Genomic DNA, 24,494 nt, shown 5'->3' on the forward strand with positions numbered 1-24,494 from the left:
ATGATAGACCCTGATTGGTTTGTATAATGTAGCGATTTCTCCTTATTGCAGTTTCAGACTCAATTGTTATACATAGTATATAGCACCTGTGTCAAACTCAAGGCCCGGGGGCCAGATACGGCCCGCCACATCATTTTATATGGCCCGCGACGATAAATTGTGCATCAAATTCGTGTCATTTCTAGATTTGCAAATTGTCTTCACTTTTAATAATATCTTCTTTTTTTTTAATATTTGACCAGTTTTTACTCGTCTGATTTGAAAATGAGTTATTTGTCAGTTTGTTTTGTAGCTTTTACTGTATATAATATGAGGTACTCATACATTTATTTAGGTTGACAGTCATAATGGCCCTCCGAAAGAAGCTATGACAACAATGCGGCCCGTGAAAAAAATGAATAAATAAATAAATAAATCCATTATATCCATTAATCCATTATATATATAAAATATATATTGTTGTTAAAAACATTATATATATATATAAATTCTATAAAAATATATACATACACACACACACACACATGCGCGCACGCACGCACGCACACACACGAACACACACACACACGTTCTGCTGATCTTGGCCCACTTTATTTATGATGGATGGAAATATCTGACGGACTATATTCTTGTTAACATGAGGGTATTTGCCTTCAGGCATAATATGATATATAACTGTAGCATGTAAAATTCAATGATATGCATCATCCAGGGCCAGGCAATAGCCCTACAGATTCCTGGGGTCAACTGGCTGAACATATGATAATTCATTGCTATATAGCTCAGTGGTAGAGTGTCCGCCCTGAGACTGGAAGGTTGTGGGTTCAAACCCCGACCGGGTCATATCAAAGACTATAAAAATGGAACTCATTGCCTCCCTGCTTGGCACTCAGGATTAAGGGTTGGAATTGGGGGGTTAGATCACCAACTGATTCCCGAGCGCGGCACCGCTGCTGCTCACTGCTCCCCTCTCCTCCAGGGGATGGATTAAAATCACACGGGGATGGGTTAAATGCAGAGGACAAATTTCACCACACCCAGGTGTGTGTGTGACGATCATTGGGACTTTAATCTTTAATTAATCTTATTACAGTATGTCCAATACCTAAATGATTTATACCAAGGGCAGAACAAGACTTCACCCTGAACTGGTTGCCAGCCAATCGCAGGGCACACAGAGACAAACAACCATTTGCACTCGCACATAGGGACAATTTGGAGTCTCCAATCGGCCTACCAAGCATGTTTTTGGGATGTGGGAGGAAACCGGAGTGCTCGGAGAAAACCCACGCGAGCCCGGGGAGAACATGCAAACTCCACACGGGAGGGCCGGAGGTGGAATCGAACCCCCACCCTCCTAACTGTGAGGCGGACGTGCTACCCGGTGCGCCACCGAGCCGCCTTCTTGCCATTATATTAACAGTTATTTGGGGGACACGTTTTCAGTCAGCATGGGTAAGGTTTTCAACTCCGTCCATGGCTCTATTGTCTACTCCTGGTAGCAGACACTGTCCCTCCAACACTCCATGCCAAGAAACATGATCCCGACGGAGATAAGGAGGAAAAGAAGAAGCTGTAGGGCTGATGTCAAACACACACACACACACAGAAGGAGCGAGAAAGAAGCGAGATTGAGGGGGACAGAGAGGGAAAGAGAATGTGTGTTTTTTTTCACAATATTACCTATTGTGAAAACCCTGGGCACATAAAAAGAGCAGACATTGAGCTTCAGCCGTCTGTGTTTGGCCATTCAACATACCTGAGGACTTCTCACATGTCAATATTGCGGTGCTGTACATCCCTCCCGCCCCAACTCTGCTGTTGTGCATGAGCGCATACACATCAGCATGTCTGTGCTGCAGACAAAGCACCTAGAGGCCCTCATCATCATATCCGGCAACTTCTCTCTCTGGCACACTTCCCAACTTCACTCAATGTATGGATTGACGTAGAAGTTGAACACTAGAGCTAAGTGTGCTAACGTCAGAAATGCATACAGTGCACGGGCAATACCGTGGCCACATGAGAAAAACATGAAGATATGGGGTCTCATTTATCAATGCTGCATATGTGCAAAACAGGGCTAAAAGATGCGTATGCAACTTCTGTCAGGAGGCAGACAGGACAATCGAGTGCGTCACAGTTTTTTTTAAATGTTTTCAAGGGAAATGGACAAAATAATCAGCATTGACAGGTACAGGTGATTGACTTGGCTGTCTTTTAATTTATTTTGTTTTTGTTTTATTTGTGACCCTAAAAAGCCGAAGAGAAGAAAAAGCCCAATGTTTGGCAAGCACACCACGAGCGAGAGCATCCGTTCCCCCTCATTTGACATCGAGACGTCCTGTAGACAATACTTGGTTCTGATGAATTTGAGTCGTTCTCTTAATTTTCTAGTGTCAATACTGATGGAAGGTCCAAAATTCTCTGCGTTACTCTTAGCTGCCTGTGTCAGACGAACAGGTGTGGCGCATAAAACAGCCTTGCATCCGAATTAAATCGATCCGAGTCTAGATGTCACTTTCAACATTTAAGGAATAAATATTATCAATGCTGCGTATGCACCAAACACGCAATGCAACACAATGTCCTGCTTAAAAGATTAACCTTTCAAAAAGAAAAGAAAATCTGCTATAACCCATCCGTGCACACAATTTGGAAATCGAGTGATAGTGTATTAAAGATTATGACTCACACGTCCTCTTTCATTAAATATCAAACGTTAATCGTGGAGTAGATACAGTTTACGCAAATGTTCACTTTGTCTTCTTTTTAAAGTGCCCTTCAGGGATAAATAGTGTTGCGTGTGAGGCTGGCTCAGCTTCCTACGAGCGATCAAATTCTGGTAACACCCGGATTTACTGCTCCCAAATATAAAGGAACAAAAAAGATTAATTTCTCTCTGAAAAACCCACTGCAATCCGGACTGTAGTCAAGTAAAGTGTTTTTTCCAACAAGAAACTCTGACTGACCCCTGAATTGAAGACTCTACTGAATGAGAAAGAGTGTGCCTTCATCTCAGGTTATAAAGAAGAGCTACAAAGAGTAAAATGGGAGCTCAAGCTCAGTATCAGGATGTGCAAAAATGACTGCAAGCAGTGACTGGAGAAATAAATGTCTTAGCAAAAAATAAGAGAGGTATTGAGCAAAAAGAACCATATTCTCTTCTGTGTGAACCTTGCACTTTCAGATTATTATTAGTCAGTCGGTCAGAAGAAATTTCCACACGGACCCTACATGAATGCCCACCTTTTTTCTATTCTTATTATTTATAATGATCTGTAAGGAAGCAGCACTTACCTTTTGAAGTGAAGCCTAGTTATAAAGTACTTTACTATTGACTTGAAAATATTTTTGTTTTATATATATTTCATGGTAATTGTTTTTTTATGAATTTATTTTAATTATCATGCTTGGTGTGCAACTTGTAAAAAGCATACAGTCCCAAGGTTCTTCTTGTGTCATATAATATTCACAGTATTTTTCAACATGGATCCACCCCGTTGTGCTTTCTCATGATCAATTCATTTTCCTACTTTAGGTTCCATAAGTCCACATGTCTTGACATGTGAAGAGATTGACAATAAAGCAGACTTTGACTTTGACAACTGATCATTTTTCACGTGGTGCTGCCCTTTTGCAGGAAAAGAGCAAGCCATAGCGCCAATAAGAGGAAGGGAAGTCAGAAGGATCTACGACCTCCTGACCTCTGGATCCATCATGAGGAGATGGAGATGAAGAACATTGAGAAAGCTCCCAGTGTGGCCGCGTCTGGGCACGATTCTCCCATCCAGTCATGCCAGGACCTTCCCCAGGTTGCCCACAGCCAATCAGAGAGCCAGATGGGCAGCAAGAGTAGCCACTCAGGTGCAGGTTACATGCGTATCACATTTTGCACATCAAATCTTAGCTGAAGATAGCTTAAAGAATATATAGCAGAATGTTTTAACATTACAGGAGCAGACGGAGATGAAGCATCAAGCTGTATTTCTACTCTGGAAAGATCCTTGGCTGCCAGGAGAGGAACACGAGGCAAAATGATGATTCCTATGGATTCCCAACCAAGCAACACACGTATGTTCTGTTTTGCAACTTTTCTTGGAGTTCATTTAATTGTTACCAAAAAGATAGAACACAGTGAGTCCCTTAGTTGAAAAATAATTTATGCTGGAATGCAGTGAGGACAAACTCCCATTTGACATTTTAATACAAGGGATAGAAAGTCGCAATTATCAAAAAGAAGCATTTGACTCGTTGAGGCTAAATTATTCCATCTACGGCCCACCCTGTGTGGATTTTGGATGTTTTCCCCGTGCCCACGTGGGTTTTCTCCGGGCACTCCGGTTTCCTCCCACATCCCAAAAACATGTTTGGTAGGGTAATTGAAAACTCCAAATTGTCCCTCGGTGTGAGTGCAAATGGTTGTTCGTCTCTGTGAGCCATGCGATTGGCTGGCAACCAGTTCAGGGAGTCCCTTGCTTACTGCCCGATGACTGCTGGGATAGCACGCCCCCGTGGGGACAAGCGGTATAGAAAATGGATGAATGGATGGATTATCAAATATCACATTTCATCATGTAATCAAAATTTGTTTCATCGGGTTGAACACCCTTCTTTATAAAGACTTAGCCAAAATATTTAGTACATTAGCAAATGAGATCCAATTCAATAGTTGCATGAAATGCTCTGAATTATTCTTGGCAGTAGAAAATAACTGATATTTTCTTTCCCAGTGGTATAGTAGTGCAAATAATACGTTTTAAAGTCCCATACCAACTTCAAAAGCATGGCTCGAGCGACGGCAATGTTTTCCAATATTTATCTGTCTATTGCATTTTCCCTTGGTTCCTCTAATTACATGTTTTATTGTTATTTTTATGAATACCCACTGGTAGTGTCAGAAAATGTCTGAGACAATTCTTGATTGTTTTTGTATCAACAGTCATTATTTTCTCTCATTAATTTTTAGTTTCTCTATCTGGGATGTAGAATATAATATTAATTAATATGTTGATATTCATATTTAAGTTTATCTTTGACTTGCGTTTCACATCCACAATTGTATTTTCAGTTTTTCTGTTTAAATATGTAACTCGCATTGTAAGACATTATTTGATTAATAAATAAATAAAAATAAATAAAAAATAAAATAAACAAATAAAAATATCTGCTGTGTCTGAGGAACTGACCAGTGGTGTCACCTAGCCGCAAACTCACATGATAATACTGCTGACGTGAGCCTTCAGGCCAATCATGATGCATATTCTGAATCACTGCCCACACTTCTGCATCATCAATGCTTTCTTCCTTTATTTGTTCTGACTTTGTCCCTGGCTAGGTAGTTTTGACCATGTTAACATGAGTCTCATCTTCATCTCGAGACATAACAGAAATCAACATTGGCACTTAGGAAAGGGCACCTATGTGGATGCATCTGCCGCTAGTTTACGGAGACAAGAAATTAATTTTTGTTGAGTGATTGAGGCAGTAAAGCCTTGATGATTTCTCATTCCATATTTTCTATTTTTTCTATTTTCCATTGGCAACAAGCATATGGTGCTTCCAATGAGCTCATTTGGTCTCTGGTAACAGACTAGTTACATTTCAACTAGTTACATTTCAACACATTTTTGTGTGCCCGTGTGTGTGTGTGTGTGTGTGCGTGCGTGCGTGCGTGTAGATTAAAAAAGACACAACAATGCAGCCCTAAAATAATACATCAACACTGTCTTTAGGTGACATAGTACAATCAATGCTGTTTAACACAGTAACAAACCTCATTAAAGTAGTACAACAGCTTAAGAGTGACACAGTAATCAAGCATCTATGTAAAATATTATATATTACATAATACCGCTCTGGGTTACACAAAGCTCCTTTGTTAAACTGTTAAACAGAAAGCAGGGCCAGAGGTAACAGCTTCTCACTAATACCAATATTTGATTACACAGTATCACAGCATTTTACTGAGTAATCTTGATATTACATCACACCTCAATGATTCATAAAAGGCGGCATAGTAGGAGGACGATATCACATTGTGAAAAATCTAAAGACTAACGTGAGTCTTCGTTAAAAAAAGTAACTCAGCTCGGTATGATGTTGCCATAATGTGCTTTAATGCCTCCCCTACTATAATATATCTGTGACAAAGTTAATTCAGTAATATAGCACCTATTGCCGTTTCTATGATACAGTTAGACGGCACCATAGTTACAGTAGATTCTATAGCTATTCCCAGATATTCGCAAGATCATAGCCGGCCGGTAATTTGAGAAGCAACATTTTACTCTTGAATGTGTTTCTTTATGTTGCTCTGCACAAAGCTGCCAAGTTTCTAAATGTATTCAACCATGCCCATGACACTGACATGTGAGACTGTCAATTTCTTCTGCAACATTTCATCCCCAAGGTTAAGTGATATAGGAAATGGGTAGATGGATTATTTTCTGTCATTTACTGTCACAGAGCTCTTAAAATGTATTATGCATTCAAAGCCCGGTGAGTGACAGCATTGGTTATGGCCTTGTTCACAGTTAATGCCTGTTAATCCTAATCATGTTAACGGTTTCTAAGTTTAAATACTGTGAATAAGCTTGATTTCACCTTTATACCTTAATCAGCGATATAAATTTCAATTTTGCTGACATGATTTACTTGCCTCAATTCCTTCTTGCGAGCTCATTTCATACACGTATCTGCCAAGTTTCAGTTTCCATGGAGCGGATGATCCATTTGTCATTTCTCTGATGATTGTTTGTCACCTAAGTCTTTTCTACTTTCAAATTCTGTTTGTAACTGTGTTGCTCCCGCTCTACCTGCGTATCTGCAAGGATTCCTATCCTACTGTATTTTATTTTAATTGTCACCATCTTGTTTTGCTGTTGCACTCTAATGCTGTTTTAAGAAATGCAATCAGGTTATAGCCCCATGTTGTTGTTTTTGTAATGCGTGAGTCAGTGGGTGACTTACTTAGTTTTTGCAACGTGACATGCCATACTGGCTATTCGTGTAAGTGTGCATTTGATATGTGGGTCACCCAGACATAGGAAGGCCTTCGGGCTTCCCGCACAGAACTTTTCTCAACCTCCCCCTGCTCTTATTCATTTTGTCAATCCATTGCTATCTTTTTCTCAAAACTAAACTTCTGTTTGTCCATTGCATATTCCCTCTTTTCTTGTTAATTTGATGAATGTCAGTCATGACCCTGTGACTTTGTTTTATGTATTTATTATTATTAAGTCTTGGAAGCAATTTGTCATTTAACCCTGTAAATCAGTGGTCCCCAACCTTTTTTGCGCCACGGACCGGTTACATGTCAGAAATATTTTCGCGGACCGGCATTTATATAAATAAATAATACATTTATATAAATAAATAAATAATACATTTATAATAAATATATAAATACGATGAAGTAAAATGATACGACTGACATAAAAACAAGTACACATGACAAAAATAAAACTCACCATTACGTTGAATTAGTGGGAGCACTGAGTTTGTTTCTCAGAAACGAGCCGGTCCCATCTAGACGTAATGGGAGACAATGACACCCAAAGTGATTAAGGTTTGTCTTTTATTGCAGGATGCTTGGTCTCCATGTGTTGAAGCAGTTTTGAATGCTTCATTGCCTGGTTAGTTAGCCTGTCGCCACATATTAGCTTTGCGGGCTCGACTGGGGAATCATGTCACGTGACCGGGACGAGTGTCTTGACCTGAATTAATTGATCGTCGATAAAAAAAAAAATTCTGTGCGGCTTGGCGGCCCGGTACCAAGTGACCCACGGACCGGTACCGGTCCGCGGCCCGGTGGTTGGGGACCACTGCTGTAAATGATCACCTGCTATTTGATTCAAAGCATTATATCACCTGCGCCTTAAATTTTACCAGTTTTTTGTGAGTCTAAAATCTATCTTTTAGAATCAACTTTGCTGATGCGCTGGGCGGCTGGGGTATCTAAAAAAATCACAAATACGCCGAACTTGCATTGGTACAATAATGAAATCACAGCCGTTTTACACTGAACGCACTCTACCAAAAGACGGCCCCTTATGTTCCTCAGGTTCGTACATATCTGTGATGTGTTCCTTTCTTTTCTTTTCTTTTCTTCTACGTATCTTCCGTTTCCATTATGTCACATTTTGTCTTCCATGCTTAACTCTTTAACCTTTCAGTGTCCCTCTCTGACTCTTTCTCTCACTCACACATAGAAATGCACAAATCTCCATTAACCTGCAGCTTCCCCACTGCCTCACCCTGATCAATAATCTCAGTCAATAACACTATTGATGACCCTTGCTCATCTGTGGTCATCTTGCTGCTGTAATCAAACTCTGCTTCGTTTAAAGTGATCACGCAGTGAACCTTACACAAGACACAAATACAACCACACACAAACACGCACTAATCTCTTTAAAGCTGCTGATCACAGCCTTGCTGCATTCAGATAATCAATCATTTCCAATCAATACATGCATCAATCAGAGTTTAGTGGAATCGGACCTGGAGGCCAATAAACCTCTCTGCCTGTCCATTACAGGGTTATTGCAAAAGCATTTTGGGTATAATAATTTTTTACTCTTTGAAACTTAGTTTTCAAAAATATTTTTTCATGACATTTTATTTGATGATTTTGAGCCGTTGCAAATGGCACCCAAGATGTCTTCATTGTATAACAAGTCCAACTTTATTTGTGTAGCACCATTTTTATAAAAATAAAATCCAACACAAAGTGCTTGACCTAATACAATTTTATAATAGATTAAATTATAAAGCTTTCAGTTCAGCGGGTAATAAAATAATCAGTGTTACTACAATTACATAGAAGTTATAACTGGTGTCTGTTCAAAGCAAAATGGCCACCACACACACACACACACACACACACATATGTATATATATATATATATATATATATATATATATATATATATATATATATATATATATATATATATATATACATTTATCTGTGTGCGTGTGCGTGCGTGCGTGCGTCTCACTTGTACTGACCATTGTCCTTTTCTTTTTATCTTTTGTCAGCGGTGGTCAGTGCCATTCCAGTGCCATCTCTTGATTCCTCTCAGTATCCCGGCATACTTCCTTCCCCTTCATGCAGCTTCACGCACACCAAATTCAGTTTAAGACCGATGCCATTTCCCAGCTTGACTGTGGACAGAGGATACACACAAGGTAAGACCACAAAAAGCCGTAAAAGTCAGAAACACAAACCAACTGTCGTCAAAGTAGAACCATGGGTTACGGACGACCATTTTTTATGAACAATTCAGGTTGCAGGCAAAGGTTGCAAATAAAAATGTATCTATTTGCATGCACAAGTGTACTAAAAAATCTTCCAAAGATATATGGGGGACCTGAGTCTATTTACAGTATTTCACCTTTATTTGTAAAGCAACAAACATGACTACTGTGAGCGTACTTGGCACCAAAATAAAACAGAATTTATGGTCCTTAAGCAGCATAGACAGGCAATCCACTCTATTTGGGTTGTCCTTGCACACCAGCAGCAGTTTTAAAGACACTTGTAAACATCAGCGAAAAAAACACAACACAAACAGGAATGGCTAGCCACAACACCTCTTGACAATAACCCAATTTGTTACAGTACCATATCTACGTATATCCTTTTGCTCACGATTTTGAAATCGATATCTAGCGTCTGTCGACCTTGATGGTCATTTGAATCATTTGTTTTGCAGCAGGGTGACATATAAAAGACTAAGAAAGAAAAAAAAAAAAGACTAAGACAAAAAAAATCCTGTTTTAGATTGTTTTGAAAAAATAAGGACATTTCTAAGTGACCCCAAACTTTCAATGTAGTGTATTATATATTGAAACTGAAGAGGAAGATTGCTTTTTTTACCCAATGTTAATTCAAGTATTGTGGTAATGATACTTGATCTTGCAGATTAAATTGTTTGTATTTGTGTAGTGCAAAATATTTGAAATCAATATTTTGTGCATCATGGAGAATCCTATACATAGAATTTTTTTTTATTGTTTAGCACATATTATTATATCAATAACTGTGCAAGGAGGGAGACGAAGCCTAGGGCTTGTAAAGAGCTCCACTCCTTCTAACCCCCAATTCCAACCCTTAATGCTAAGTGCCAAGCAGGGAGGCAATGGGTCCCATTATTACAGTCTTTAGTATGACCCGGCCGGGGTTTGATCCCACAACCATCCAGTCTCAGGGCAGACACTCTAACCACTAGTCCACTGAGCTGGAATTGACTGCGTAACCTTGTATAATCTCCAGTGTTCCTCCTGTCATGCTTTTTGTCTTATTTGAGACAATTGTACTGTAGCGCTAAATGATGCGATGGGGAGCAGTAATTCAATAATAGCCTAATTTCTTGTCAGCTTGTATCAATGACTTGGAGACAGCTGAGAAACAATGAGGAGCCTCAGAGTCATTCAATTAGCTGACACCCTGGGAGGACTGATCACTGGCAACAAAATGCAGTTACAACCGTCAAGGGGAACACAAAACAATACTTGAGCCTTCTGTCTATCACACCTTGTATGACATTGTAAAAACCCCCAGGCTGCCGGTGCTTTATTGTGAGCAATATCACAAGCAAACTTGCCAACTTTGGGTTGTGAAAAATGGGGAGATATTTTTCATTGGCCTAAAGATTGTTTTTGCCTTATATTTACCACATAGAGGGAATATTATACATACACTTATTCAATATATGACTCATGGATAATAAATAATAATGGATGAATGAACAGTTTTATGTCATGAAATTAGTACTAGTTAAGGCGACATAATGTTGCACTACAAATGCATGTACCGTATCTTCCGGACTATAAGGCGCACCCTAAAAACCTAAGATTTTCTCAAAAGCCGACAGTGCGCCTTATAGTACGGTGCGCCTTATATATGGACCAAATTCCTAAATCTAAACTGGCCTGAAGCATTATCATGAAATCAATCATAAGTGGCCCGCTGAAGACTATGAATCATGAATCAAAAACACTATGGATCATTATTTTGTGATTATAAAGTAATTTGTTGCGTCTGAAGTTGAAATAAAAAAGATAAAATGGAGAATGATTTGATTTGGATTAAAAATCTGACATGATGCATTAATGGTGCGCCTTATAGTCCGGTGCGCCTTTTATAAGGACAACGTTTTAAAATGGGCCATTCATTGAAGGTGCACCTTATAGTCCGGTGCGCCTTATAGTCCGGAAAATACGGTATGCTACAATACAACAATGCAGTATTCAATGCATGGCGGCACATTGGGGCACTGGTTAGGACATCCACTTCACAGTTCTGACGTGTAGGGTTCGATTCCGGCTCGGCCCTGCCTGTGTGGAGTTTTCTACGGGTTCTCCCAAAACATGCATGGTAAGCCTGTTGACCACTCCAAATTGTCTGTAGGTGTGATCGGTACGACCTTTGTGAGGCGGTTTAAAAAAAATATGGATAGATGGATATTTAATGCACATCAAATTAAAGTGTGTCTGTTCCACCATCTTACTGAAAAATAAATAACATAATATAATATAAATATATAATACAATATAAATAAATATAATACAATATTACATACAATAACACAATATAAGTACACCTAATTTAAGCAAGGCTCAATAGGATGAATTAATAAGTGAAAATATTTACAAATCATTTCTTTTAATTAAATGATTTCTATTACCTACCCTGTCCGTCATTGTAACGCCTCCATTCATTTCAATGTAGTAAATCTTTTGCACCGCTGAGTTCCCGCCATCGGGTTTCCATAAAAACCAGCGGCGATATTGATTTCTTTTTTTTTTTATTTGTAAAAGCTGGTGGCCACCCAGGTTTATTAAAAGAAACATATAGAGAAGAGGAGGCATTCAATCTGATTCAAAGTATGGATGAGGCTATCTCAGGATGAGTGCTCGGACAGTTTTGCTCAGTGCGAAACTGAGGGAGCAGTCTCCCAACTCAGCAAAGATGAGCCATGTTGCATCATATTCCTCACAATGGAAACTATTTATTTCACCGTAAAAATAGAAATAAAAAGTTTGGCTTGTTTTAAACTCTTACTTGCTCATTTGTTGGCATAATCCGTCCATCACAGTGCAGCACCATCTGCCGAATTACCAAACACGGTAAACTAGAATTGGCCTGCCACGAAAATGAAGATGCACCAGTTTTGTGATGAAGTATTGGAAATTGGATGACTGTTCATTTGGCACATTACACAGCCAAATCAATGGGTTTTGTTTATTCTATTGAAAAAACATTCATTGCTCCTCACCAAGGTCCTCACTTTTCTTACCCCAAGTATATATGCACAAAAGCCGAAAGTGTTGTTCAACAACTCTCAAACTGTGTCTATTCTCACAAGTGGAGAATCTTACCTTGACAAAGTATGCATGTGAGCCATGCTCATCAATGCTATGTGAAGGCTGATTAATGGGGATGAGCAAAGCAAAATGTAAGTAAAGCAATTTCTCAGAGACGCGATTCAAGATGCATATTGTTGAGAAAGAGTCGAGGAGAGGCATGTTCTTGGTGGCCTCGGTAGCGCCTCAATGGACAAATTGAAATGCAGCAGGTTGTAGGAGGTCACTGCTGCAGTGAGTGCAGTGCAGTGGTTAAGACAGGGAGGAGAGTTGGGGAAGTGTTTAAAAAGTGGTCTGCCTTGAAAGTAGATGCCAAACTAACAATTTGGGCCCATTTAGTGTTACCACAACTAGACCCAGTTGAGCACGTGAATAAATGAGCAGAGCTCGAGGGTCTCTAAATTGCTTGCATTGCAATCAGAGTCAATTAGTCATCATTCAGTCAATCAATCAAAATATGATGTATTTCACCGAGGGGCAATGTAAAATCAATGAGGAGCAGCGTAATTAAAAAAGGATGGACAAAACATCAACAGCATAAACTATACCGGTACACAACGTGTATATTCTGCATCTAGTGTATGATTAAAGGACCTCTCTGTTGGTCATTGGCACTTATTTTATAGTCCTGGTCTTGAAAGTTGTCTTAAAAAAGAAACATTCTCCCAAAATACTCTGTGAGCAGTTTTCGAAAAGTTTACGCACGCTTTTGTGGCAGATTTTGAAACTTCAAAAGGTGACAACCCATTGCTATTGTCTACTTGGTGTTGTTTGTCATGAAAGTTGTAAAATTAAGCAAAACAAAACCAAGTGGAATGGACCAAGACCAAAGAAATATAATGTCCGCCCACCTCTGGAGCAAGGGATTCTTTCTGGAAAAAAATAGAAATGAAAAATAAAAATGTATTTAATGCTATGATGTGTGTTTGGGGTCATTGTCCCAAATATAGAAATAGACATGGATATCATGTGTCTCACTGTTTCTCACTGAATCTTTTTGTTAAGTGTGTTAAATTGCAAATAGTCTTCCAGTCAAGTCCCTGATGATGTATGTGCTAACTACTGTGTGAAGAGGCTTTAAGACAAGCTTTCAGACCATATTTTAGGGATTTAAATATATGCATGCATAGTTCCAAAGGTATTAACACCCTCTGAGCAGAAAAATGTGGTGATGACAACTGTAAATTGGATTCCAACTTAATTAAAACTGAAACTGCCTTCATGGAAGGCTAAAACATACTGTAATGTAATCAGTAATTATTGTTTTTAAATTCCATTTTTTTGTTTCTAAACTTAATTAGTAAAGTAATTGCGTCCATCCTCCTCCCTGTCCCTGCCATCTCATTTGCCTTTCTTATACCATTATTCCTATCTGTCATTCATCTGCGTCGCTTCATTTCCGTCCTCAACAGTCATATCCACAGATGCTTCCACCAATCCCCTTCTGCAGCAGCAGTCTCCACCACAACAGCCTCCTCCCCTTCTCCCTGGCTCCTCTGTGAGCTCTGGAGAGCATGTACCAGGTATTGGCCCGGTTCCTGGGGCCCCTGCTGCCGCTACCGCTGTTGCATCTGAGGATTCTCAAGCAGGTGCAAGTCGTACTATACCAACTGCATGTGTGCGACCAACTCACCCGCTTAGAAGCTTCACAAATCCTCTGCTGCCACCTCCAATGAGCACCATTGACCCAAAGGTCTACACCTCCATGCTGCCACAGTCCAGTAAGTACAAACAAGTAGTGTGTATGTTTTACCAAGGTTTATACAGTATGTAGTATACTAGTAGTGTTAGTACCGTATTTTACGCACTATAAGGCACACCGGATTATAAAGCACACCTTCAATGAATGGCCCATTTTAAAACTTTGTCCATATATAATGCGCACCGGATTATAAAGCGCAGAGAATAAATAACGCAACGTTCCTCAAACGTTAATGCAATCACAATATAGTAATACTCGAAATAGTGAAAACAGTAACAATATATCAATAACTCAACGTTGCTCAAATGTTAATATCACACAACACACCAAATAAACACGTAAAGCTTGCTTTAATAAGTTAGTCCTCATCCACGAATCCATATTGGTCCATATATAAGCCGCACCGGATTATAAGGCGCGCTGTCGGGTTTTGAGAAAACTGGAGGTTTTTAGGTGCGCCTTATAGTGAGGAAAATACGGTAGTAGACAGCTTTCAACCTCAAAACGCAAGCAACTTTTCTTATGTTTAATGATGCGCACCAGTGCTGTTGAGAGTTCATCGCCTAGGTTTAGGGGTTAAGTACATTGGGATTGTACATGGGTGTACAAACTTAATTGCAATGTAAACCTTTGATGGGTAATCACCCGTGTTTTTATGTGCTTGCTGTTTGTCAAACTTGGGAGTTTCAAGCAATTTAGTACACACCGCCAGGACTCTATCTAGGTATCTTTGGTGTGTAACACAGGCTTAGTGAGAATCATTTTAATTTTGAACTGATCCATCTCTCCAACTCCTCATATTTGTACATTGGTGGTGGCCTCTTTCTTTGAGTGGTAGCTGCTACCACAATTCAAAGTGGCAGTTTGGTGCATATTTATAGACTTTTCACTTGGAACAGTATCCCCAAAACTCCTACTTTTCAAATGGCAATTTAATTTAAATTATTTTGAATGAACTTGTTCAACATTCGCCATATTTCTTGGCAGATTCTTATTATTTTCCTTCTGTGTCTCTTGCTGTCATTCTTTCTTATCACCCGCAGCAACGTGAACAGAAATCACTGGGCTGTGTGTGTACTTGTGTGAAGGTATAGATGCATTACGTTTCTAATTCTGTTGGTGTATATTACTACTGTGTGTGGGCGTGCACTTTCATTAAGGTTATGTTTACACGCCTAGGTGGCCTCAGATTAACATTGATTTTCAGCTCCAAGGCGCCTTGCACAGTAAAAGAAAAACCTGCGGCGATTCTCAGCTTCTCTAAAGACCCCAAGAATGACAATCAAAGGCCTTCACCAGCCCACAACCCTCCTGGGCGTGCCAATATATACACCATCCCCTACTCACCCGTAGAGCACACAGAACATCTCTAACAAGGGAGAATAAAGCTGAATCAAGCCAGCACATTTATTTTTAGTCTTGTTTATGTTTATCCTGGGGTGAATGACTCCCTTGGTGAAAGATTGTTTTTCAGTTTAATTGGACTGTTGCGGAGGTGGGAGTAAGAGAACAATGGACACAAAATTTTAAGATGAACATAATGCTGAATGGAGGGGAACGGTGAAGCACTGGTTAGCAAGTCGCCTCACAGTTCAGATGTGGCTTCGACTCCAACCTTCCTGTGTGCAGTTTGTTGTTCTCATCTTGTATGTTGGGTTCCCTCCGGGTACTCCGGTTTCCTCCCACATTCCAAAAACATGCATGGTCGACCCACTGAGTGCTCCAAATTGTCCAAATTGTAGTTGTGAGTGCGAGTGTGGATGGTTTTTCGTCTCTGTGTGCCCTGCAATTGCCTAAGGTCAGCTGGATGGAATAGGCTCCAGCACGCCCGCGACCCTCCTGAGTATAAGCAGTGCAGAAAACGGATGGACATATAATAAATAACAAAAAGATATCTAAAAAGCACAAATCTGGGTTTGAACGCTAACATGAGAAATTTTCTTCACTAATGGCCTTTCCAAAGCCCTGAGCATTTGTGGCCACGGAAGCAACCAATTGAAATGAAATCTACCAATCCTGTCGAGAATGGTCTAATATCCCACTAGAATTATGCCAGAACCCTGTTGATTGCTGCAAAACATGTCTGGTGGTGCTGAATTATTCTTACGCCAATGTCGGTTGTCACATGTGACCTTTTGTGCATTTGAGGGGAGCAAAAATGAATTCAAAGTTGAGCAATCGATTCTCGTTTAAATCATTGACAATGTACAGTCAAAACTTTGTTAGACCACCCTTGTTTATTCACTTTCCTGTTTTATTTTAAAGAGCTAGTGTTAAGCCATTTTCCATGGTTTTCTTGACAATAAGGAAAATCACTACAGTTTTCATACCAATATCTATGACATTGTCCTGCCACAAAAGTGCTTTCAGGTTAGGCATTACAAATTTTGTCATCTCTCCCAAGAGGAGTGTATGTTATCATTGCAGGAGGTAACGGCCTCATCCTAAATGGTAAAACACATAATTAACAACTAATCATTGTGGAGTTGTAAAGTTAACGAGATGACTTATCTTTACACCCCAGTAGGAGCAACTGAGTACATCACTCAGAAACACAAGTGACAAAGAATATGAAATATGTTGACTTTGCTGAGCTGGTTCCCAAAACTGCAATGTTTTTGCGGTACCATGTTTTGCATCCAGTTGACTGTTTCATTTTTGACATTTTCTGTCTGGGATTGTTCCTTATCTGGACATTTTTTATAATGCTTATCCTATTGTGTATGGCCCACAACCATTGATCCATCCGACTGTCAGCAAAAAGATTTTGAGTACACTATTCACTAATATAAATGAAGTTCATTGCCTAAACTCATTAATTCAATCATCATTCATTAATCATATTCAGCTATGCTAATGTTAAGCATTTCTTTGGTTTACAGTGTACAGATGTGAATAATTAAAAACTGATCAGGAATCATACATAGACTAAGCCCAAACTTTGAAAAAACACATTTGGAAAAATCATGATCTTTATAAAGAATGAGGGTTCGGGTTACATAGGGTTAAATACATATGGAACCCCGTTATTGTAGACAGGCTCAGTGAAAAAACAGTGCATCCTGGCAAGTGTAATTAACCATTTTTTGTAATATTGCAGACCGTGTTGCATCTAAACGGGCGTTCCGGCGTCATGAGGGAGTTTTATTATTACATGCCCCTGGTAGGCATATTATAAAAGTAAAGTAGGCTAAAACCAGGCAACCCTTAGTTGTGCCGCAGGTAGTGTAATGTGATTTTGATGGAATGAGTCCCAGAGAGATTCTGAGCTCCACAGACATGTGTAGTAGATGTCATTGAATTTAATTCTTAAATATGACAACGGTGTGCGTCAATCCCTCAGAATTATTGTAGAAATCAGTCCATTGAAGGAATAAATATTATCATTTTAAATGTATTTACATACCGTGCTGACTACGGCACAACTGTAGGTGGGGGACTGGTTGTCACACATGGATGTACGATCAGGGTTAGAAGGTGGTCTCAAAGTGCCCACTCCACAGCGGCCAACTTTACATCATCCACATGGGGAGATCTTTTTGCAGTTCATTTAAAATGTAATTTGCCGATCTCATGGATAAACTCCAGTGAGTCATTCTGCCATATAGACCAGTCACTTCTCATGGGCTGATTTGAAAGGAAATGAGGAGAGCCACGTACTAAAGTGCATGACAAGTTGTCTGTGTTCTTTCCCACAATGGCACAAATGCATCTTTTTATCTGTCCCCTTTCTAGCAAAATACCAAAGGCAAGAAAACACCTCCCATGCCCACAGTTAGACTGTGTTTTGCGCTAGACTAGCACAAATATAGGGCCCATTGTGTAGATAATCATCAACAATGTCTGCTAACTCATATAGCTCAAATATTACTGTACATATGTGTTCTAAAAAAGAAAAGAAAATGTAAAAAATGCAAAATGCCTGCTATGTGCATTTCATCCCACCTCAGCAGAGTGAGTTTGCTCTTATAAAGTACCGTTTTTTTCCGTGTATAGTGCGCCCCCATGTATAATACGCACCCTAAAAATGGCATGCTGATGCTGGAAAAAAGCCTGTACCCATGTATAATACGCACCCAATTTTTATGAATTTTTTTTATGAATTTTTTTTTTCTTTTTTTTTAAGTCCCAATGATCGTCACACACGCAGGGAGGCAATGGGTCCCATTTTTATAGTCTTTGGTATGGTCTTAACTAGGCTGGATGTAATTTTTTTTGTTGGCGTTGATTTCTCCGACTGCCCATAAACGCACCACCGCGCTCCGTGCGCGCACGGGAAAGAGGCGTGCGGACGTGAAAAAGGCGGCTCTGTATGGGAGAGACGTTGAAGAGGAATAAAAACACCCTTGGAAACCAAAACTTGGTGATTTCAAGTTTCATTTCGAGGGACATTTGTCACGTCTCGTCCCCAGTTTTGCTATGTGTCTAGGTTGCCATAGTTTCTGTTCGCGTCGCCCCTCTCTTCCTGTGTCACCTCAATCGATGTAACGGGTTTTGTATTTAAGTCCTGTCTGCCCCTCGCTCATTGCATGTGTTACTGTCATGATGTCTGTTTGCTTTCTGTTCCTTTCTTTGGTAATGTCACCCTGTCTTTTTGTTCCACGACTTTGTCGGTCAGTCCTGTTGTTGGTTTTGTTTTCTAAAAAAAAAAAAAAAAAAAAATTAAAAATTTTTGTACCCATGTATAATGCGCACCCCAGATTTTAGGACAATAAATTCGTTAAATTTTGCGCACTATACACGGAAGAAAACGGTATTATCTGCAGCATTTTGACAAATACAAGGGATATTTCACTCTACATTCCCAAATCATATAAAATAGTATTTTTCCTTTAGTCTTTGTTTAGTTGATAAACCAGTTGTTCCAAGGATGTGAGATAAGGTCAGGAGGTTAACAGTTAAACATAGGTTAATCATTTTGGAAAAATGTGCAGATTCTAACCACACGTTATGGAAATCAGTGGTCTTGCTCCCGCGATCCCATAAATATCATATCAGAATTTTCATAGCAAATTAAGCTCTTATTTTCCTGACAGGCAATTGCTTACGTTTCATTTTTGTACTTAATCAGTTTTCCAAAGTCATACAGCTGGATGACAAGAGCTGTTTACATGCCTTCGCAGCATATCTCATTTACATTTACATTGTAGTTGCCATGAATTCATAACATTGTCAGATATGGTTCAAACCAGATATTGTACAACCTGGCATAGATTGACAGCAGGATTTTTATTAGAACCATCATGCAAAGTGATATGACATGAACATCCCTGCTGTTGGCAAACAGCAAAAAGGATGCAGATTTGATAGAAATTATGCTGTTGAATGAGTAAATGGCGAAATGGTTAACTGACACAAAACATCTGTGTTTTAATTAGATTTACTATATTAGGGGAAAATGGAAATCTACCGTATTTTCCGGACTATAAGCAGCTACTCTTTGTACAATCTTTGAACTCTGCGGTTTATAGGCCAGTGTGGCTTATCTGTGGATTTTTCATGATTTTTACATCATATGATTTGAGCATATTTTCATACGTATGGAAATCAAACATTAAGACACCTGTGGATTAAAGTCCAGTGCAGCTTCTATATGAACAATTTTACCTGGTGTGGCTTATATTTGCATGTATAGTCCAGAAATTACAGTAATTAGAAAACAGTTATTTGTTTGGTATCTATAATATTGACATGACCCATTTCTTAATATGTCCCTCCTTCTAAAATGATCAGAAAACAGTGACATATGTAACATTTGTACACTCTTACCTGTCACACTGAAAATAACGTTTTAGAAAAAAGTCAAACAGGGTCACAGTGAAATATTAGTAAGCAAGTCTGCATCACTGTTAGGAGGTTCTGGGGGGAAAAGTCTGCTCAGGTTTCGGCTTTCATCCATAGTCCAAGTTTTCCTTGCAAGTTTGGTTCATGAAAGAATCTAAAAAGTGGGAATGTGAGTGTGAATGGTTGTTTGTCAATAAAATATGTGCCACTGGTGCTCCCAAAGTTAGCTTGAATAAGATCCTGCTCAGTTGTGATCATGAGGACAAGAGGTATAGAAAACAGATGAATGGTTGGATGAATGGATCAAACAGACAGATCAAAAATATACAGAAGATTAGGACAAGGAAATACTAAACTCCTCTGTGAGCTGTTGAAGTTGACTGTGCCTTCAGAGACACAATGATACTTTTAATCTTTTACTGGATTTACTTCAAACCATTCTCAGGATCAATAACACCCCCACCCAACCATCCTCCATCTTCACCTCATAGTGCTTTATATCTCTCAATCTTTCACCTCGTCCCAGAAAAACAGACAGACAGCACTGATGTGACCCCCGGCAGTCATTTCACACCTTCAGTCTGACGTGTCTGGTAAATATATCCACCTCTCTAGCAGACAAGCCGCCAATCTCCCAAACCTCCACCTTTCACTGACAAATCCCCTGAGGCTCAGCCAGACACCATAAAACTGTCTCTTATGTCTCTACTGTGGAGGTGGTATAGCACTTATATTGCACAGCGTTTTATTTCTAGAACTCATTTCCTCGAATTTGGTGTGACAACATGTGCGCAAGTGTTATAAACTATTTTTTTCTGCTACATTTTGAGGTACGCGCGGTACTCAGCATTCAATCAAATTGCTCTGATGTCCCCTGCTTACAGAATATCAGGAAATATGGTTATGGCTTATAGAACTACATATTGACCAGTCATTTTATTAAACTAATTCTAGTCCCTGAAGGAAAAAATACTTTGCACATGACTGTTGCATGCATGCATGACAACACACCCACCCAGACTGTGTGTTTATGATATGCTATGCTATTGCCCACCATCGAATTTATTTAGCAGCTGTCAAATAAGTGGACATTTTTCTTCCTCACTTAAAGCACTCAGTAGCAGTTCTCCTCATGGGAAAGTTTGATCTGAGCTGTAAACACAGAACTCCCCAACGTACTAACCACATTTCACTGTGCCACCTATCAAAGTGACCTTTGAATCTAAAATGTATCCATGCGACTGGATAAAATCAATATTCATTACTTTTGTTAGTAACTCTTGTGGAAAGATATCAATACGTGTCAGACAATGGACCATGATATTGAACACATACTGATTGCTATCTTTACGATTTAGCTTGGCAGAGACTAGATGTGAACGGAAGGAATATTCCCTCATTCTTTCCAAACACACTGTGCCCAGAAGGTCATTAACCATCTTGGCATGAGATCAGTCAGACAGATGTAGTCATCCTTTGATGGACTCATGCGCTTTTATTTTATTTTCAAAAAAGAACTGCGCTGTAAACTTTGACAGAAAACTTTGCTATTAGCTGAAGGCCGTGAAGCACAACACACTTTGCATTAAACATACTGGAATGTACATAAGTTTTATCCACTTTGAATTGTGTGGGTTTTTGTGGGTCTGCATTGAGGTACAACTGGACTGAACATTAACGTCACATAGTCTCAAGAAGAAGGGAGAACATACAAACTCCACAAAGGAAAGCTGGAGCCGGAATTGAACCCACAACAAGTCTGCATGTTTCAAAGTAGCTTTCGACACCCGTGAGGATAAGAGCTTCAGATAATGGATGGATGGATGCTTAAGAATACTTAGCTAATGAAATGCAGTGGGAAAGTTGCATTTATAATTGCAGTTTGAATTAAAATCCTTATTGTCATTGAGAAACACATCTTTCACAGCATATTTTGCTGCTGTGATGAATAGCATCTATTCCCTGGACAACTTCAGGTTGTTTTGCTATGAATTTGGTTGACAGTAGGAGTCTAAATCCAACTTTATCTTGTTTGTCTCTGTAATTCATTGCAAAGAGGATTTTCCCCCAGTGTTTTCTTCTTCACAGAAGCAAGGGTGGATGTCTATTGATCAAAATTTGAATGAATGCCCGTGCAGGGAGAAGAGGACGGGATTCTGAACACAAGAGTCCTTGGGATGTGTTGAGCTGTGCAGGTTATCAGCAAAAAGAGAAAAAAATCACAACTATTCGGTCTGTTTTATGTCTGTGATTGTCAGTCTTTATTTTGTACATCCCTACTTGTGCTTTGAATATCTAAGTTTGACACAGTACCGTATTTTTCAGACAATACATTTTTTTCATAGTTTAGATGGGGGGGGGGGGGCGACTTATACTGAAGAGCGACTTATATGTGAATTTTTTCATAAATTTTCAAAATAAAAAAAAAGTGAAACTGCGATAAACGAACCGCGATGTAGAAAGGGATTATTGTAATTTGAATTTCAAGTGATGCCAGCAGTGCGGCGCGGCGGTTGTTTACATAAAGGACAAAGATTCGATCACGGGATGACGAAGATGGCGAAGGGCCCCACGTACTACCAGCATCATTAGCGGCTTTGTTTGTCAGTGACACGGAGGACAAAGAGTTCGAAGGATTTAAGGATTTGGAGTGACACAGAAGGTTTGAAAAACTATTATGGCTTTTACGCACGCCCGGTCCTACTCTACGGAGCTCTCTTTCACCTCCGTGGATGGAAGTCAGGGGCCGGCGCTCGGCCGGGTGGCTGTCCGGGGACGGTGGATGGGGCTCGGACATGGCTTATACGCACGCCTGGTCTATTCTTATTCCACCTCCGTGGTTGGAAGTGCCACCTCCGGGGATGGAAGTCCACGCCGCCACACGCCAGGAAGTCGACGCCGGTACTTGGGGCCGTGCGGCGGTGAACTATTTATGTTATAGTTATTTGATATATTTTATTTCGGGTAGCAACTTGTATATGTTTTTATCGTTACAGTTCAGTAGTTGTTGGCTCGTTGAACTCTTGTTTTGTTAAATAAAGAGCCGTTTACCAAACCCACGTCTTTCCTTTCCTTGTACTTTGTTAACGCTACAATATAGTTATATACTAGATCTGTGGAATAACGACGAGGCTGACGTCAGGGCGCACGTGCGGCGTTGTTGACAAATGACGAGGAATTTGATCAATGGATTTAACGATTAGGAGTGACACAAATGGTTTGATAATATTATTGCTTATATAATAGTTATTTGATATATAATTTATATATCGTTATATGGGCCTGTGAAATATTTTGAAGTGCAAGCGCCGTCAATAGCGCGCACCCATTGTTGACATAAAGGACAATCGATGGATTTAATGAATTGGAGTGAGACAGATGGTTTTATAAACGTGTTATTTATGTGATAGTTTTTTTTTTAATAACAATGTTACGTCAGGCCCATTCTCACCTCTTTGTGTTTGTCACCTTAGCATACCTATCGTTTAGCCTGTTGTTGCTCGTTCATGTCTATTGTTAGTGTTGTATTTTGTCAAATAAATTTCCCCCAAAATGCGATTTATACTCCGGAGCGACTTATATGTGGGTTTTTTTACGTTATTGTGCATTTTAAGGCTAATGCGACCTATATTCCGGAGCGACTTTTAGTCCGAAAAATATGGTATTTGTTGCAGAACACGAAGGCTTTTAAATGTACTGTCCATTGATTTTCATGAAACTGTAGTTGTGACACACCCGGTCAGACAAATCTGAAATTGTGCTCTGGAAGATGGAAGGTCGATAACGAGTTGATAATAGACGGGTAGGCTGGTATATATGTGGATAGATGTTAGGGGTGGGAGAAATAATTGATGTAGAGTGGATTTCTGCCATACGTGGAGGCTAAGGCCTGATCCTGACCGATTTCCACGCAAATCTCCCATTAATTAATGCTCTCTTACAAGTGATGATAATGGGATTGGGGTCTGTGCATGTAATTGTCCACGTTTTGAAAAATTGCATTTTTCTGTACGCTGTCTTTAAAGGGCTTGCCCACACTAATCATCCCAGCATACATTGTCTTTGTAACGCACTGAGCCGCAATTTTGAGAAAGCCTTTATGATGTATGCCTCTTGTTCCATCCATGCACTGGAATGTATAAATCAATAATCTTTCTAGCACTGTGTTTGGATTAGATAAATTACCAATAAAATAGCAATCCCAGTTAGTAACGGTATGCATATGAGGAATTGTATTTGTGTTACTGTGAACATTTCCAGTTTTTTAAGTGCAGTTCTAATAAGTTCTTGTTTTTTCAAAAAGATCTGTGTTTGTCATTACTAGCGTCAAATGAACACAAACCGAGAAATGTACTGGCTGTCTGCCCACCGTCAAATCCATTTGTGTTCACGGATGAATTGGTAGATGGTTAGTCGGTCAGACAAATTACTGCAGGGCTCAGACTTCCGTTTCTTGTTTGACGGTCCACTTAGTCACTTATGAACATCGCTATTTAGATCAATCAATGTCAGTTATGTGTAATCAGATCAAACTGACCCTGCCCGTACATTCAGGGACCTCTGCGTTCAAGAGCAGAGAGCATATTGTTCACTAAATTAGTGGCAAGATGAGGCTTGACAGTTCAATGGAATA

At 39.6% G+C, this 24,494-nt stretch overlaps 1 protein-coding gene across 3 annotated transcripts in view; it reads left to right on the forward strand.

The window, feature by feature from the left end:
* dcc (DCC netrin 1 receptor) overlaps window positions 1-24,494 on the forward strand; it is a 209,266-nt gene that overhangs the window by 171,088 nt on the left and 13,684 nt on the right. For 2 of the 3 annotated variants that reach the window (XM_061293406.1, XM_061293405.1), the window contains exons 24-27: window positions 3,644-3,867; window positions 3,958-4,074; window positions 9,046-9,195; window positions 13,788-14,096. In XM_061293406.1, coding sequence (XP_061149390.1) covers window positions 3,644-3,867; window positions 3,958-4,074; window positions 9,046-9,195; window positions 13,788-14,096 — 800 coding nt within the window. Of the gene's footprint in view, window positions 1-3,643; window positions 3,874-3,957; window positions 4,075-9,045; window positions 9,196-13,787; window positions 14,097-24,494 lie in introns of all 3 variants that reach the window. The other variant, XM_061293404.1, reaches the window with a different exon arrangement.

The sequence above is a fragment of the Syngnathus typhle genome, linkage group LG12 (assembly GCF_033458585.1).
Source record: "Syngnathus typhle isolate RoL2023-S1 ecotype Sweden linkage group LG12, RoL_Styp_1.0, whole genome shotgun sequence".
NCBI lineage: Eukaryota > Metazoa > Chordata > Actinopteri > Syngnathiformes > Syngnathidae > Syngnathus > Syngnathus typhle.